At 43.5% G+C, this 18,932-nt stretch overlaps 2 protein-coding genes across 3 annotated transcripts in view; one reads left to right on the plus strand and one right to left on the minus strand.

The window, feature by feature from the left end:
- The window catches only part of map3k10 (mitogen-activated protein kinase kinase kinase 10), a 30,439-nt gene extending 15,252 nt beyond the window's left edge, over positions 1–15,187 (minus strand). The window contains exon 1 of the mRNA XM_020088619.2: positions 12,321–15,187. Within this exon, the coding sequence (XP_019944178.1) occupies positions 12,321–13,323 (1,003 nt within the window). The 5' untranslated portion in view covers positions 13,324–15,187. The remainder of the gene's footprint in view (positions 1–12,320) is intronic.
- A 2,241-nt stretch (positions 15,188–17,428) lies between these two features.
- Positions 17,429–18,932, plus strand: part of sipa1l3 (signal-induced proliferation-associated 1 like 3) — a 68,370-nt gene continuing 66,866 nt past the window's right edge. Inside the window, exon 1 of one of the 2 annotated variants that reach the window (XM_069534328.1) lies at positions 17,429–17,590. The gene's annotated coding sequence lies outside the window, so the exon portion shown is untranslated. Of the gene's footprint in view, positions 17,598–18,932 lie in introns of both variants that reach the window. The other variant, XM_069534329.1, reaches the window with a different exon arrangement.

Raw genomic sequence — 18,932 nt, forward strand, 5'->3', positions numbered from 1 at the left:
CTCTCTTAGCTTCACACGTTAAAATCAGTCATGGTGAGTTACGCTGCTCACACTGTGAAACCATGTGTGTGATGTCTTCATTAACATGGGAGGGTCTGCTGGGGTCAGATTATGGTCTGTCGGGACTAGTTTGTGAGATGTGTTCACCAACTACGTCTTTATATCTGATGAAAAGATCAAGTCCATCACTGAAGCTGCTTTCAAACATGCACTTAAGTCCAGATGTTTTCCTAAAATGTTCCAGAGGGGCTGTATGTGAGAAAGCAAATGTCTGAGTGATTTGCGTAAGAAATCTTCCAGAACTTGTACAAAACAAAATGTCCAAAAAATGTCAGAGCGAGCCCATGACAAAATACAGCAGGAGAATATTTGGAAATTCACAGCGAGCAAGTCGATGACATTTCAAACACGCGACAGAGGCAAAACTGAGAGCATTCAAATATCTCAGGTTGAAAAGGAGAAGACATAGACCCACACAAAGATGTGAACTTGGAAAGACTTTTGATGGTAAAGACTGACGCGGAAATACTTAAACACCTTGCACGGACTGTGTTTTCCACAGTGAACGTCATGTCCTGCCTCCTTCATGTACTACAGGGGCCATTCCTCACCTGCATGTTCAAGAAACTTTCCTAAACTCTTCTGAACCAGATAATCTCCAGCTGTGTTTCATATGTGAAAGGCAAACTCATACATTCATTCAAGATCTGAAGTCCACTGAAAATAAAAACTAGATATTCAAACTTGAAAGAACAACCCCATTGTCTCTTTTTGCTCCGCCTCCTGCCCTTCATCCAGAAACAGGTGTAGCCTGCAGGGTGGAACAGCTGTTACCACGGCGCCTAGTCAGCGAATCAGGTCCAACGTTCCAACAAACCACAGACAGACTCTCCCCTTCACACCTCCCCCCAACATCTCCCTGCTCCTGGAGAGCTGCTGGTTGTTCAGGTGCAACACCAGCGCCTCAGTGCCGGTTCCAGCCGTCTGTCTCAGAGCCCGTCAGTGTGACAGATGAATACAGCAGCGTGACTGACACGGCAGCCAGATGATGGTGCATCAACACAGATGAGATTCAGGCCCATGGGAGTCTGAGCTGCCAGTCCCTGCTTCCCCCCTTCACCCCGCAGGCCTCGACATATTCGTTTCTGTTCCATCAAAGATTAAAACCTCTGCCAACAAAAAAGTAAAAACCCTCTTCAACCCTACTGCTTTATGACGGCCTCATCATCTCTGCCCCCCCCCCCCCCCCCCCCCATTGTCATCCCCACTTACCCTCCCGCCAGCGCCCACTGCCTGACTGTCTGCTGTTGCAGCTGTCGCCAGCCTGGCTACCATCACAACACACCAGGGAGAAGAAATGGAAGAAGAAACCATGAGGGTGGATGGGAGTCAAAAAAAAAAAAAAAAACATGGAGTAACTGAGAGGTGAAGAGATTGTGTGTATGTAATGTGGGATGAGGAGGTGGTGGTGGTGGTGGAGGGGAGAGTCTGATGATGAGAGATGGGGGAGGGGAGACAGAAGATGATGTGGAGGAAAGAGAGGGACAGAGATGACAAGAGAGACGAGAGCGGCAGAAATGAGGGCAGAGGAGGAAAATGAAATATTGGGAAGATGCAGCCTGAAAAAGGGGGTCGTGAGAGGGTAAGAAAAGACAAGACACACGGAGAAGAGGAGGCACGAGAACGATGAGAGTGAGAGAAATAATGAATGAGAGGATGAAAAGATTCAGGTTGATTGAGGTGAAGGGAAATGACTGGAGGGAGAGCTTTTGTTAATTTTCCTGGCAGCACATACCAGATATCTTCAATAGCTCTCTCCATCTTTCTTTATTTCTCTCTTTGTCTTTCACTCTGTTCCTTCTTATCTTTCACACTATTTGGTTTCTTTCTTTGTCTCTCAATCTTCCTTAATCCATTTTTTCTATCTTTCACTCCCTTCCTTTCTTATTTCTTTCTTTCCTTCAGTCCTCCAATTCATTAATTCATCCCTTCCCTTCTATTTTATTTCTTCCTTCCTTCTTTCCTCCTTTTACTCTCTTCTTTCTTTCTTTCTTTCTTTCTCTCACTCTCAAAATCTATCATAGTTACAGTAAAGACAGAACTGTTCCTCTATTAAAACATCCAGTTTCATTGTGTTTTATGATCTAAACCATAAAAGAGTCTCAGTAGAGAATCAGCTCCACAGATAAAACTTTAAATGAACTCATCAGCTGCATTCTGAGCCTGCCAGCACATAAACAACTCTCAATTAAACCCATATGCAATCACCAGGTTTATTGCCGCTCCTCCGTACTTTGATACCGAGGTTGTAGTGTGTGTATGCTCCCATGTCATGGATACCCCGGCTTGGCTTGACTTGTACAACCACAGGCCATCACGGCTCTAATCCTGAGCCACACAGTGGCACAGTTTCACCCTGCAGCCATTCACTTTGTCTCCACACAAACGCAGCTGCCAGATTCGTGTGACCAGGCAGAGGAGACGCTGGTATTAAATGAAGCGGCTTTCTCTGCACTCTTTTTCCATGGAGTGCATATCTATAAGTGTGTGTGTGTGTGTAAGTGGGATGAAAAATGTACTTCTACTGTGGGAATTTCATGACTCCTTTAGTTGCAAACGGCCCAAATAGTTTTCATGTGAACCACAACTCTGAATCGTACAATTTCAGATATTCAGCACTTTCCTGGACTAAAGGTCTTTGCATACAAGACATATTCATTTCATGTAATTACTCATCCTTATATTAATATAAGGATATAATATGTTAAATCATTTCTTAAAAATTTGCTTAATCATTTGCCATTTCATGACGTTTATTCGCATCAATGTTGATGTGCAAAGGCCATTAATGAAAACTAATGAGAATGAGAAATGTGTAGTTTTGTCATAAAGCATTATCAAATTTAGGTTGCTGAGTATCATGCTCTGATGAAGGCTCAATAAAGTAAATCTATCTAGCTATCTAGCTATCTATCTATTTATCCATTCTTCCATCCATCTGTATATAAAAAGGAAAATGCTGTGTTTTGAGAAAACTGTGTTTTGGTTCTTCATCAAAATCATCATCATCATCATTTAACCTTCCATTGTAAATTCAGTCATTGCAACACTTTATTTAAAATGGGGAGGACGTGTGGGCAGACATATGGACAGACAGACTGTTCCTCAGTCTATAAAATATCTGATCAATAAAACAAGAAAGCATCATAAAACTGAGCAGTCTTTGTCTGTTCCATGTGTTTTTAGCTCATCTAATATTCATACTCTCAGTGTCTCTGAACTAACTCATATGCACTAAACGACAACATGTTAACACGTCAAATCCCTCCAGTGGTGAAAGTCCACATTGAATACAACATCATGTTCTAGGAGCGACTCTTGTATTCACACACTCCAAACATGCAGTCTACTGTCTGTTGTCTGACTCAAGTGTCCTCTGCTCGACTCTACCATGAAAGTGGGTGAAGGACCTTTGGCTCGGGGGACACCCAGTGCCTTCTCTGCTTGGCCTGGCTGCCCACTCTCCGTGCCAGGCTGCTGGCAAACAACAATGACCCTCTGACAGCCACTGCACATACAGCAGCCCAGGAGGTTCCAATGGAAGCGCGTGTATGACTGTGTTTAGCACTTTGTCTGCTGAAATGTATAGCGTCGCCCCCATGTGCTTTTCTAACTGTCAGAAACAAATAGTGACACTGTGTTAACCCGTCTGCAGAACATTCATTAAAAACTCTGAAAGCTAAAGTCAATTGATATCTACATCTAAATCTGTTCCTGTTGATCTCCATACATTTTTTTTTCCCTCGAGTTACCTAGACTTTAATTTCAGACGACCTCTCGTGCCGTCGCTTCTCTCCACTAACTGAGGTGAGTTTGAGGCGATGCTGAGGAAAGATACAGCCTGACTGGAGGCAGTAAGATGTTCCAGCTTTATGCAAATACAGCACAATTATATAACCCAGTGGTGTGCAGCATGTTTGCATGCAATCGTGTAAAGTGGTGAAAGAAGTATTTATAATTTATAAATAGAGCACAGGAGGTTATGTTTTCATTTCTGTCTGTCTGCAGGATTACTCAAAAACTACTGAACACATTTCTATGACATTTTGTGGAGGGGTGGGTCATGACCCAGTGAAGGCCCTCTTACCCCACCTCCCTTAGACCATAATAATTACAAAATAAAAGTAATAACTTTATTTACTGATGAGTGGTTTGTTAATTACTCTCCTGGGGATCAGAAAGTCTCATCTAAACCCATAAGAATCATCTTAATCATATTACTTGTTGATTATATTACAAATCATGATGTAAAAGTAAAATCATCATAAATGCAAATAACTAAGTCAAGTATAAGTACCTCAAAGTTGTAAGAACAATACTTGAGTAAATCTAATCAGTTACTATCCACCACTGATAAATGTGATAAAACATTCATGAACATCTGAACAGTGATCTGAAGAAGACAGTTATTGACATTATTCTGAATGAGACATTATTTTGATTATAATCTTTACATCACATTTTACAACTTGTTTACATTGAAATCCAGCGCATGTGTCATCAAGCAGTGGCTAACAGTTGTATGTTAATGTCGCAAAATGCTGTGACAACTGCAATATGACGTTCTAATGCAGTTTTTTATACATGTCAACATTATATGACTATAGTCTGAATACCCCACATGTCTTAATTGGATTATTGTGTATATGACCCATTTTAGGGTAATCAGAAAATGCTGTTCTCATGGCTGGTTGAGAGCAGAATACTGGTGTCCATGTACATGTGTCTGGTGTGTATGTTGCAAATCTAGATCAATGTGTTGTGTTTGTAACTGTAAATGAGATTCCTGATGCACAACAACATGCAGCATGAGGACATGTAAATGTGTGTCAGTATGTTTGGCAGGTCCACAGGGAGTCTGAGCTGCAGAACCGTAAACAGAGCAGGAAGTCATTACTGTTGACTGGCCTCAAATCAACTTTTTATTGACTATGGGAGAAAATTGTTGTGTGTGTGTGTATTCATTATCATGCAGCCTAGCCATTGACGGGTGTCACTGCAGCTGTCGCTCACTGAGACAGACTGAACATCAGCGCTGTTTCTTTTTTTGTCAGCGAGGTGATTCAGACATCTGTCAGCGGTGTGACTGAAAGGCCATCGGACAATCCTCCTCTAAACTGGAGTTAGTTTCTGATCAAGTCCTGCAATGTCCCTTCCACCTGCACCAACATGGCTGAGTCAACTGCAGTAACTGATTCTCTCCACTACCCTGCATATCTTTGATAACCTTCCAGAAAGTCGGCTACATTTTAATATGGGTGCAGCTTGTAAGTAAATGGAGATAACAAGTCAAGAAACAGTCAAATCAGGTCTTACTCACTATAATGTACTGTACTGTATAATATATCTAAAGGCAGCATTTAATTCTGGTTTATTGAGGGAACTGTAAGAATAAAACTGGGTCTTAAAAGAAATGCTGGTGAATTGTTAATTGGGGAGTGACACCAAAACCTGATGTTTACAAATATTTGATATTAGAAGCTGTCGGAGCAGCAGGAGAGATTCTTAAAATGACACGAGAAGTCTGTTCTGAATGAATTGTGCCAAAATAAGAAAAATACAACAATCCACTCCCAGACAAACATAAAATATTACTGCTCTATGGTTATTGCTTTTCTAATCGCTGCATTCTGGGAAAGATTTCTGCAGCCACACTAGCAGCTCTGTGAGGATGGACTTTGAGCCAAATCCTACTGTCAGCATGATAACAATCTCACAGTGACTGTGGCAACATACTAATCTCTCTATATAATATCTGAGGTTTTCATCAGCAACAAAGTGTATAGTGATCAGACTATTACTTATTGCACGTCATCATATGGTTGTTATACTGTTATATATGTGTATTTGACACTATTGGTGTAATGAGGCCTTCAGTACAGACGGACGCAGATAGTGAAAGTGCCGCCTCCACTCCATCATGGATGTTAACCTTAATCTGTAGCTGAGAAAGAAGAATGGTTTGACCTCCTCTCAAACTTGCCTTCCTTCCTCCCTTCCTCCCTCCCTCCCTCCCCCATCTATCTCTCCATTCCCTCTCCTAGCTGAGCCTCCAGGGGTTTCTCTGCAGCCAGCACATTCCCTCCTCCTCTACCCATCCTGCCTTGCTTCCATCCATCCATTGCTCTGTCATTCACAGCCTACAGTTGCCCCTCACTGCCTCGATATCTCCCATCAGTCACCACCACCCCCCCCAATCCCCATCCCCCCTGCAGTGACTCCTGCCATTGGCGCACAATGGCAGGAGTCACTGCTCTCGCTCTGTCTTGGGCTGCTGTGTGAGAATGGGGTCATTGTTGCTCTGTTGCAGCGTTAGCATGACTGTGTGTCTCTGTGTGTGTATATGTTGGTAGGAGTGTGGTTCTCTGCCCCAGCACCAGCATGTCCTGCTGTCCAACCTCCATACACACTCAGGCCCACTGAACGCACTCACTGCACATGCACTGAGCCTCAAACGCCTCCAATACAACACAGAAATAACCATGTCCTTCAATTCTCTATTTTTAAAGCTTCACATAGAATAACTGTAACCGTTTCCTCCTGCTGCCAAAATCTAAATAGACACGATCCCACAGTTGATTTAAATGTGGTGGTACAAAAACTGTTTTGACATGTTTTGCCCTGGGCTTTGCCTCTCAGGTTGGCTGTCTTGAATGGTGGTAGCCTGAGAAGAAGAACTACAGATGCTGCTGAGAACAAACCAAACTAATGTAACATCAGTTGCACATTTTTGAACAGAAACAGAGTTAAACTGTCTGTCATCGTTCACATTTGTCACAGTTAAAAAAAAGGAGCCTTCAGAGGCAGAAAGTATGAGACCAGAGTTGCTCAATTGTCAGAACGGAACAAAGTATTGAGAACATACAGTTCAGCTGCTTTATCAATGTTTCTTAAAGGGATAGTTCACTGAAAATGAAAATTCACCTATTATATACTCATCACTATGCCGATGGAGGGGTGGGTGAACTGTTTGAGTCCACAAAACGCTTTATGAGTTTCAGGGGTAAACAGTGTTTTAGCCCAGGCAACCTCTTATTCAGACGTTATAAAACAACAGAAAATACATAGCCTGCCTCCATGCTGCTCGTGTGATGTCATCCAAGTGTCCGCAAGCCCCGACATTCATGTTCGACTTGAAACTACGCCATTTACACTGTGTTTTGAGGCTATATGTCCTCTGCCGGAAGTGGCTAAACTAGAGGACGTAGCCACACGATGGTGTGCCCGAAGGGTGTGTGAATGCACCTCGGAGGACGTTATCAGAGGACTTTTAGACTTTAAAACACAGTGTAAATAATACCATTCCAAGTCAAATATGAATGTCGGGCTTGCGGACACCTGGATGGCATCACACGAGCAGTATGGAGGCTTGTTATGTTTTTCTGTTGTTTTATTTCATCTGAAGTATATACTTCAATTGTATCAGTTTCGGTTGCAATAATGTTTACCCCTGAAACTACTAAAGATTGGGATAAGTATAAGTATAAGTCACCATTTACTTCAATTATATCGGATTCAGCTGCAACACTGTTTACTTCAGTGTTTTGTAATCTCAAACACTTCACCCAGCCCTTCATGAGCATAGTGGTGAGTAGATGATGAGTGATTTTTAATTTTTTCGGTGAACTATCCCTTTACTACTGATTACCAAATTTAATATAAATTGGTTATTTAGTCTAAATCATCACAGTTTCTAAATTTATATAGTTATTTTATATAAAATGATGCCTTCAAAAGCCATATCCATACATATCATTTCTCAAATACACAATACTGGTCTCTTCTCCTCTATTGGTGCCCCATTCCTCCCATTGCTAACTCGCACTAGTCCAGTTAGTCACAGTCTAGGCCTCCACTGCGGCGTCTCTCTGGGGGATTAGCAGCCAGCACTGGCCACCGCTCTAATCCTTTCCTCAACAGACTCACTCTTAGATTCTCACACGTACGGCCAGATGCAGGCTTTTCAGTGACAGTCACTATATGACCATATCTTGCCTTGCTAATCTGTTAAGTAGCTATTACGCCACTCACAATGCTGCCGCTGATGTTATGGTCACAACTTTCAAACATCGACTAACAGAAATACAAAGCAGGCCTAGTGAATGATAGTTTCACTAAATTAATTTGTCTTTTCCTGCTTTGTCAACACTGGGAGTTTACAGCACACTTGGTGAGCCTGCTTCAAGATACATCACTCCCACTATTCAGATGAGTGTTGACTGTGTAAACATGGCTTCCATTTGAAGCTGCGGCAGTCAAAACAGCAGATAATGTCAACCTCACTCAGTCTTTATTGTGTGGGTCTATTAGCCTCTGCATTGCCCATTAACATCACAGAAACCTTTATCTTGGGCAATAAAACTACATCAAATATACACATTAATTTGTTTTAATAACTAAATAATAAAGGTGGAGACATGTTTTCAAACAGGACAAACATAGGTTATATTTTGTATGTACATGAATGTCCTAAGTGAGTCAGTGTCAGGCTACAGGTACATATGGACCGGTTTGGTTGTTGTTGGCAACAGGTGATCGTCTCACCTGGATCGTCTTACCTGCAGCTGACACTCTGCCTCTACAGAGCTCCACATGAAGCATCAATGGCTCTCAGAGAATTTAAAAAACATGACTCAGTCTTAATGGTTGAAAGATCCAGAAAAACATAATCAACCTTGACTTGAGGCTTTTTGGACGACTGCTGTTTTCAAGCTCAGGAAGGACCTGTTCAGCTCAAAGTGATTTCTGTGTTTGATTTGTTGTTACTACACAGCTTATTCAGGATTAAAGTTGGAATTTGAATTGATCATTAACTGTGCGATCTGTAAAATTAAATTAAATCCAAATTCACTTTTCCCACATACCCATCATCCATGTCTCTGTCCAATTAAAGCTAAAATTCCCAAACAAATAAGTAACCAGTCATAAACTTTTCCAAGTGGAGCTGAGTCATGGATGACTACAGTCAGAGATATTTCAGGTTGAGAAATACAAACAAAGCCAATTATCATGATGACTCTTGGTGCTTTCAAAGTGTTATTTATTTGGAGAATGGCTGCAAATAAATTGGTTACATTTATTTATTCATCTATATAAGTCACTTGAGGATAAGGTAATTGTAGTAAATAATTGTTAAGCATTATTAAAATTATGAAAAGATAATTTAGGCTATTGGGCTATGATGGTATGTTCTCCCTATGTCTGTATAGGTTTTCTCCGGGTACTCCATCTTCCCAAAGTCCAATTGGGGTCTGTAGATGTGATTGCGAGGTTGTTTCATAAGCAAAACAAATGCATTGGTTTCATCTTCTAGTATTTTATGACAATAAACTGAAAATCTTTCAGGTTGCTGATCAAACAAACACATGTCAACTCTGACCTTATTCACCAGCTCAGTGACTGATCAATCAGATTAATCAATGATGACAATGGCAGGCCTTGTCTCAATCTCATATCACTACACTGTATCTGTTATGTCTACAGTGATCCACTCTGCTAGCTTTAATCCCATGTGTCAAATGAGCCATCCAGGATAACCGGTGCCCTATGCTTTGAGAAACTGGAGGCTGATCCAGGATCAGAGTGACAGGTAAGGCATGTCCACGGGGCCAGTGACCTGCCAACCCACAAACATGCTGTGACATCAGTCTAAGGAGGTCATCGTAATCAGATTATTCCCCCGTTACACAAACTGCCTCAGTTACTCCCCGCTGTGAGCAACACTCACCAGGTTAAAACACTGAATCACACGTGCTCGCTGCAGACACACCTTGAAAAATGTCAACTGGGGATGGGATAATTTTAGAAGAAAGCATCGGAGCAAGTCAAAAATAAATCTACTGAGTTGTAAAAATGTTTGTTAAAGCTTCAAACACATGCTCACTGTGACAGCAGCAGTGTCATGTTTTGCAGTGATGAATTTCTTAGGGGGACAATAAAGGCTGTTTACTGAGCGAAGGAGCCGGCTGATGGAAGACAGAGGAGGAGCTTGGGGGCCTGCTCTGTAACCACACTGATGCCAAGTGGTCGGCAGTTTGAAGAGGATACCTGAGACCAGCGCACCTGGACAATGAGCTGAGGTGTAATCCTAAACTGACATGAACCGCTGTTTATCCCCCACGCTCTGCTTCTCTTGTTCTTTCCCATCAGTCTCCTCTCTGGCTTCATACATCTCCGCTCTGCTCCCCGAGCTTATTTTCTCCCAACAACCTGATCTATTCTTCACCCTGTTATTCTCACAATCCTTTCACTCGCTACTTCTCTCCTCTGACTCACTTTCCTCTGATGCTTCCTCCTTCTGGGCATCGCCAGGCTAATGCAAACATCCCTCAGTGTGAGTGTGAGTCATATAATTGCGTACTTAACAATTAGCACCCACACATTTTTAGTAAGATTTAAGGTTCAGGGGGAACACGGGGCCCAAACCCTTCCTGAGACCTTCCTGCATTTCCTCAGCTGCTATTTTCACACAGACAATACTCTAAATTGGGGGACTGACATTTTGTGCCGCAGCTGACAGCGGCTAGCAGCTGTATGACTCAGTGACACAGAAGCAGTGCCCATGTCACCATGGTAAGGCAGCGTTGTGGTGTTGTTGCCAAGGCTCTGCCATCCAATACCCATCTGATCCCTCATCATTACAGTGAGAGCCGCACAGGGAGGAGATGGGAGCTGGGTGTGCACATTTGAAAAGTGGGAGACTCAAGAAGACAGAGTGAGACTGAAGATTAGGAAACATTTCAGCAGATCAGCTGCGAGTGTGTTTAAGCTCCACTCACTTCTGATGTCTCCCTCTTTAAAAGGCCTTTAGGCAGCATCCTGCGCACTCCACCCATATTTGAACACTCCCTCCCCCATCACTCATTTCAGTGGGAATAAACATCACAGTCTGACCGGCACACACACGCATACACAAATGCACTTAAGATGCTCAATGTGTATTACTTCTTTGATGCACCAACAACTGCAACTGCGTCTTTAAACAGCAAGTAGCACAAAGGACCAAAAATAGCACAGTGAGTTGCAGAGCAGAACTGCTCTCCTTGAGGATGAGGAGGAGGAGAGGCAGGAGGAGGAGAGGCAGGAGGAGGTGCAGAGAAAGAGATGACTGGGGAAAAGATGGCAGAGATGGACCAGCTCTCCAGGACTGAAGCCATATCTGCTGTGTTCAATTTAGGTTTCTCAGCTGGGGTCCTAAACCCTCACTTTTTGCCCTGGAATTCAAGGACAATGTGTCAATTCACAAAACCATTGGTTATTATAGTTTTTACATTTATACCCACTTATCTGTCATACTGTATATGGCAGTCCACAACTAAATGTACAGAGGAATAACTGCGACCACACATCAAGCCTCTAGACTGCAAACAGCTCAATATCAGAAGTGGGACAATTACTCAATAAAGTAACACATTGCCCTTTTTACAACTGTTTTATCAACAAATTTATTACTTGTACAAGGTCTTTATCTTATCTGGGTTTTCTCCCATAATCTTAAATACCATAAATTATTCGTCTGTGCTATTTGCATTTTAAATCATATTTAGTGAAGTAACAGTTAATCTCTTTCTTGCCAATTGTTATATGAAAACATTGATACCCCTTCAACATCTGTGTGGTGAATATGTAGTTATAGCCAGGAGATCATTAGACTCCACAATAATCTGTCACATACTAGGTTTTAGGTTCATCTTTACCATGCTTATAGGAACTGAGTGTGGCATCAATCTTCTCAGTAACAATAACCTGTTAACCGTGTGTACATTGCTTCAGAAAATACCAAAGCTTGGACACTACAGATGTATTTTCTATATTTGCTGAATAATTTTTGTCATATTTGGGTCGATATTACTGACCATATATGTTTATACATCCCCCTCATATTTGAAGGTTCAGTAATGACCTTGAAAAGTGTAACTTGCACAAGTTATTTTTAATTTTAGTACTCCTTCCGGTACATTGCAGTCATGTGATAACAATTCAAACTCCCACCCAAATGCTCCCACCTGCAGTCATGTGAGTCTTGTGTTAACAACTTAAACATCTTCATGACCACTGATAAAAACCTTGAGACATGGCTGAGAGCCCCTGAAAATGTCCCATCCAAGGCCCCTGTGCTAAGAATTGAGGGTGGGTACAATTACAGATGTTTCTGAGCCTTGACCCTATAATTAAACCTAATAGAACTTCAACAATGCCATATTATAATGTATATTACTTATTTACAGTAAAGACAAATTACACTTGATTGCAGTACTTACTATTGCTGGACTTCAGGTCTCTGTGGATGATTGGTACGAATGCCTGGTTGTGCAGGTAGTCCATCCCTGTGGCAATCTGGACCGCCCAGTTCACCAGTACCCTCGGAGGAACCTTCTTTCCAGCAAGGGCCCGGTTCAGAGCCCCTCCTCGGGCGTACTCCATCACTAGGCACAGGTTGGGCTCCCTCAGACAGACTCCACGCAATGAAATAATGTTGGGGTGCCGGAGCATCCAGAACAGCCGGGCCTCCTGGCGCACACTCTCAGCTGTGACACTGATATCCTCATCAGGGTCTTGCCTAGCCGCCTTTACAGCCACTTCCTCTCCTAGCCACACTCCTTTGTATACTTTCCCAAATCCACCAGCTCCTATCACCTCCTCTAGGAGCAGTTCAGAGAAATGTACTTCCAAGGGGCATTCACCCACCCCCCCTGCCACCAGTCCACCTACGGCCAGCTGCTGGTAGCTGGCAGCATCCCCTTTCGTGACGTAGTTGCTTGGAAAGATACCCACCTTGTCCTGGATCTTACCTGTCCACCAACCCTCATCCCCAGACACTTTGGAGTCTTTGGAGAGAACCTCAAGGAGGTCCCCACGCCGCAGGGTTAACTCCTCATCTGCTGTGGCCTCATAGTCAAACACTGCCGTCCAGTAGGGGTTGGGGTTGTTGGCTCCACAGCGGTGACCAGGGTGAGAGTCTGGGGAGCCAGACGAAGAGATGGTGGAGGAGTTCCAACTCCTGCCGTTCTCCACCTGGACAACTGGAGCTGGACACATTGGCGGCGGAGGGGTCATATTCGGGGGCATGGAGGAAGAGGAGGAGGTAGTAGAGGGGGGCCCAGGTGGGATTAGGCAGGGGGGAGGCGGGGAGCAGCAGCCCCCACAGCTGGTGCAGGACAGGGGGGCTGCTGTACTGCTCGCTCTGCCGTATGGGTTCATGGCAGCCTGGCTGCTCTTTGACGCTGTCGGCCTGTCCTCTGTCAACTTAGGCACAAAATCCATACAGAGCCCATTGACTGAGATGAGGTGTCTTCGACCACCAGCGGGGGGGAAAAGGGATCAGAGGATCAGAGAGCCGAAACTGCTCCCCCTCATCACATCTCTCTGCTGAAACTGTGCCAAATCCTGTCACTGGTTGCTTCTGTGCTGTTGCTATGCAGTGTGTAAGTAGCATGTATTCCCAAAGGCAAGTTCATTTAGGGACAATGTACATCAGGTCAAACAATGACTCTGAGCAGAGCAGATCTATGAGTGTAACCCCGCGGAAACCTCATTGATTGTTTCCACGATGGAGTCCTTTAAAAAGCTGCTCTCACAGTAGATGTGAATACATGTTTATCTAAGAAGCAGCAGGTGTCTTGAAATCCTTTGGAAAGAAATAGTCGGCGTGACAAGTTCCTGTTCACAGAGACAAATCCAAAGTTAACAAAACAGTTGCATACTTGTTATGGATTCCCTAAATTGCAAAATTTAACAAAAGCTAAATATGGGTTGATTACAGCTTTGAGCATCTTGGTCTAAAAAACACACAACCTCATCCCATTGATACTAAAGTGTCTTGACTCTGAGAGCCATAGAGACACTGATTGTAGGATTCGTCTTAGTATGGAATATAGTCTATTTATGGGGCCAATAAAAACAGCAGTCTGTGAGTGAGCTGGGTGAAATCCTCTGAGCAAGGGTCCTCATTATTTCTCATAGAGCCCAGAGCAGACACACCTCCTCCGCCTGCCATCTCTTTGAATATGAACCGTTTTTCCTCTTCAGTATGCTGCGTTTGGAAAAACCCTCGGATGCTCGCACTACACCCCGACGAGCCCGAGCCGGTCCGGGCTAAATCCTGCATGCACGGAGCCGGTTCAGCGTCCCCGAATAGCCTCTACCAAAAGGCCCCGTCCATTTTAAGACAGCTGGGGGGGAATTAGAGAAAGCAGGAACTGGGAGGGCTGCAGGTATCCGGCGCTACAGAGCTGAAAAGGGGCACCGCGTCCAGCATCCAGCCGAGTCTGAGCACAGCTTACCCGCTTGCGTGTGTGTGTGAGAAGCGGCCTGCTTCAGTCGCCTCTGCCGGGCTACATTTGAGATGGAGACGGGTCCTGGACCGGAGGAGAGACTGTTGTGCAGCGGCGAAGGGATGCTGCAGACAGCTCTGCTCGTTATACTGTTGCTCTCTCTGCACGCATTGTAGTTTCAGATCACCAATCAATTAATCAATTGAATTTTTAGATGTCCACGACAGCAACAGTCGCACGGTGGAAATAAGGCGCAGAATATAGTCAGTAAAGGTTTGCATGGAGGCATCGCAGCAGCAGCATTACAGTGTAATAATGCTATGAAGAAGAGATCCACTCCATTTCCATGTCGCCTTTATCAACGGGTCGACACCCCATAATAATAATAACGTTAATTATAGGCTATGTTGTAGTATCCAGTCCCAGCTTTCGTCTTCCACTACAACAGCTTTGTTTATTCTAACACTTTACTATAACGCGTTTACTATAATAACCGAACCTGGACTTTGACAGCAGAGCTATCCACCGATATCATCGCATGGGTGTGTGGTTGCATCCGAATAACAAGGACCAGCACGGGCCGAAACCGAGCGACCGTATCCCGATCCGGCGTCACACGAACCTCTCCCGGTTGTCCCTGCGCTGCGGCCGCTGCTCAGCCAGCTGTCCGCGGCTCCATCGCATCCAAACAGGCTCTTCCTCCTCCTGTGAGGCGTGACATTACCTAGCTGTCAGTGTGTGTGGGGGACTGACTCCGCATCCAAACACGCCGGTGCTCGGTTCACATGACGCGAGCGAGCCGAGGATCTAGCTTTCGTTGATGTACAAATAATATGGATGGTGGCGGTGAACCGGCTCGTCTGCGCACTACCGCCCAGCGTGTGTGTGCAGATCAGGGGGCAGGGCGGAGACAGGGCGGAGACAGGACTTCACGCCGAGAGTGCGCTGGTGCATTGTGGGAAATGTAGTGTCGAGGGTATCGCCTGCTGACCTACATCATCCTGACAGCTCATATAACTAACATCATAAAAATAATAAAAGAAATATGAAGGGAAATGGTGAGCAGTGATGGGAGGTAATCAAGCACATTTACTCCAATACTGTATTCAAACATACATTTTAAGTACTTGTATTTTAATTTCAAGCTTTACAATTTCTAATACAATTGTGTTTTTATAAAATACAGTTTAATTTAAGCTTCACATGTTTTTGTAAATTGTCGTGACATGACATGGTCGATGCACACTGATGAGGAAGAAAACAATAAACACAGAACTTGGATCAGCAACTGGGCTGCATGTTACAGTGTAATAGTCTTGCTGACTTTATTGACTAAGTACATTTATTGTAAAAAAAAAAAAAAATCTCAGGAGTTTATTGCAATTTACTACATAATTAATCGCTGGGTTATTCAGAGAATGTACAGTATAGTATTCACAACCATCAAATTTTAAGCTGTACTGACCCCTGGTGTCTAATGGGTGAGATACAGAGTTTCCACTGGTGGTTTATTGGCCTATAAATTGTTTTTAAGTGTTGGTATCATTTGATACATAGTTCTCCAGGTTTTCTGTATTTGAGCAGGACCTATAAGATCTGAAATACCTTTTGCTTCTTTGGTCCACCTTTTCTTTAATAGTTATTTTTGCTTCTTTCTTTGAGACCTCACTTTTTTAAAAGGATCACGTGGAACATTTTACAACAATCCAGTCCTCGTTGTGGTTGTTTTGTATTTCTTTATGGTCTCCTTTTGGTTTGAGTCATTTTGTATTTCTGTTCTCCTCTCCAGTCCTCCAGTTAGTTGTGGTGATTACACTTTTACAGGACAGCAGCCTAAGCTGGAAGTCAAAGCTGCGACCTTTCTGTGTAGCCAGTGAGCCACTGCCTTGGTGGGTTTCCCTTTTCTTAATTGATTTGGATTAGACTCTCTCGAACTCTTCGAGGAAGTCTTCCTGCACCAGGTTGCTGATTTCTTTGTTTAAACAACTCTTTATCTTATTTTAAATTTTTTTTTAACTCTTAATGTTGTTTTTTGTCCGAAATTATATTTTTGTTAAGTAAAGGTTTTTCGTTGTAAGACAAGACAGAAACAAAGTTGTAAATGTCACATGTTGCCTATGTATCTGCATCTTGAGTAACACAATCATGGTTGAAACAAAAAAATCAAATCAAAACAAAAGTACAACAAAAGTGTGGTTTAAGATATGTTTTTGTGTTGTGCATTTTGACATCAACTAAACATCTGAAGGTATCCCTTAGTAGTTTTAATTTGAGGGATACCAGGTGGCATCAGAGGACTGATGATGTTTACCAACCACAAGGTTGTGCTATTGGCTAATTTGTAAGGAGGCATACAGTTTGATCAGACGATGTGATAAATATAGAAAATGCTTCTCTAATCTTATATTTATGTTTATAGTATTTAATATGGAATATGTATTGCATTTCATAATATTAATCTGAATTCAAAATGAACAGGGAAGTAACTCTTAACCAAAATTATCAAAATATAAAAAGTGGAATAGAAGTATAAAGCAGAAGAAAATGGAAAGAAACAGTAAAACACCTGAACACAAACCCTTTCATTATAAAAGACAGGTTGGATTTATAACAGGTTTGCATGAGTTTATAAACTTCCCATTGAGTTTATATTGTATTTACTATATATACTGTATATGTATCTAGTTTAAACACTATATGTGTATGTGGTATATATACTGTATGTGTATGAAGTGTATATACTGTATGCGTATGTATTGTATTTATCATATTTGTATGTAGTGTACACACTGTATGTTTATGTAGTGTATACTATATATGGTGTATGTAGGGTATACTATATATGGTGTATGTAGTGTATATACTGTATATGTATGTAGTGTATACTATATATGGTGTATGTAGTGTATTTACTGTATGTAGAGTATATACTGTATATGTATGTAGTGTATACTATATATGGTGTATGTAGTGTATTTACTGTAAACATGTCCACAGTAGTAGTAGTAGTAGTAGTAGTAGTAGTGTGTGCTGCCCCCTGTCTGTTACTATCAGTAGGTTGCACCAAGCGGAGCGGCGCATGCGCAGTGACAGCGGGCGCAGCTCCTCCGTGGTGTCGGTTGACTGTTGAACATTCTCGGCAGCGTCTCTCTCGGTGAGCAGCGGCCGGTCGACCGTCGGTCAGCGAGTGTTTCCTCGGTGTCTGGAGGAGTATTTAACGGATTAGGAGGCGAGCGGAAGCAGCGGAGCGGCGTCAGGTGAGCGGTGTGTGTGCTCTCATGGTTTTTCTGTCAACTCTTTTACTTTCAACAGTGCGGGCGATTCAGAAAAGTGACGAGCGAAACTAAAACGTTAGCGAGCAAACACGGAGCCGCCGAGCCGACCAACTTCGCTCACTGCGGAGAGCCGCCGCGCTACTACGGCTCAGCCGGCAGCCTCTGCTCGACCCGGAGCCGCTCTCACCGGCCCCGTGCCTCGCTCCGACCCCCGGCCATTCAACAGAGTGGATTTACAGCCTCAAACACGGCGCTACCCGCAAAAATGCATTAGCCACGAAATATTCCACAACCTCCCTCGTCGCCAGGGCTCGACTGCGCATGCCCGCGGTGCTTTGCAGACTTCGGGTTTGTAGTTCTTTCGTACCTGAGTTAATCACAGTTGGGAGGGCCAAGAGCAAACGGTAAAACTACAAGTTCCAGACAATGGGAGCTTTGTTTGGGAGCGCAGCTAGTTAGCCTGGACGCGCTTTGAATTTCGAGTAGTTGTGCTGCAATCGGAAGTTGCCTCGGCTGGAGATTTGTTTGACAATGAAGCCCAACGAAAGGCTGTTTACGCACACGTTTCTTTTGTTGGTGGGAGTTTTGCATTAGTTGTGAATGGCACCGGTTTGACGTGATGGGTTGTGCAACGTGTTTTAATCGTGGTGATAAAAGGAGGGTGATCTTGTCCCTGCATGTTTGGGCATGGAGACTGTTGAGCTGTCAAAAGACCTGTGTGCACAGCGCGCAGCAGAATTTTGCAAGTGCACAGCGTGTGTGTGTGTGTGTGTGTGTGTATGTGTGTGTGTTTGTGTGTTGGCTCTGAACGGGGAGGTGATGATGCCTCGCCGTGTCGTCTCCCTTCCACAGAGATCCCCCGTGTTGCTGCTGTGTTCCCAAGCCCTCAGGAAATGACACGTCGAGGATCAGGATGATGGATCAGTCGTGCCTGAGCAGCAGAGCACGGCAGCGCTGCACATATTCCGGGCATCATTTACTCTTTGTTGTCTCCCATCTGGAACTAATGGAATAAATATCACCAGGGAAAATCTAAGAACGACCAAGTGTCTTAACCTGGTTATCCAACCTCTTTCACGCCTGTAACCACGGGCGGATAATGGGAGACGTTGGGGTCCTGGGCGCAGGCATGTAAAAGCCCCCCCCACCCCCCATGCCTCCTATATAAGAGCAGGAGCCATAGAATCAAAGAGATGTTGTTTTAGTAGTTTGCATGTGTCTTTGTGGCTGTTTGGGTTTTTTTGGCGTCTCTTTGTGGTTGTTTTTGTGGCTTTCTGTCTCTCCGTGATCCTTCCCTGTCTCTTAATTGTTGTTTCTCGTCTCT

This window comes from Paralichthys olivaceus, chromosome 11 (assembly GCF_024713975.1).
Source record: "Paralichthys olivaceus isolate ysfri-2021 chromosome 11, ASM2471397v2, whole genome shotgun sequence".
Classification (NCBI taxonomy): Eukaryota; Metazoa; Chordata; class Actinopteri; order Pleuronectiformes; family Paralichthyidae; genus Paralichthys; species Paralichthys olivaceus.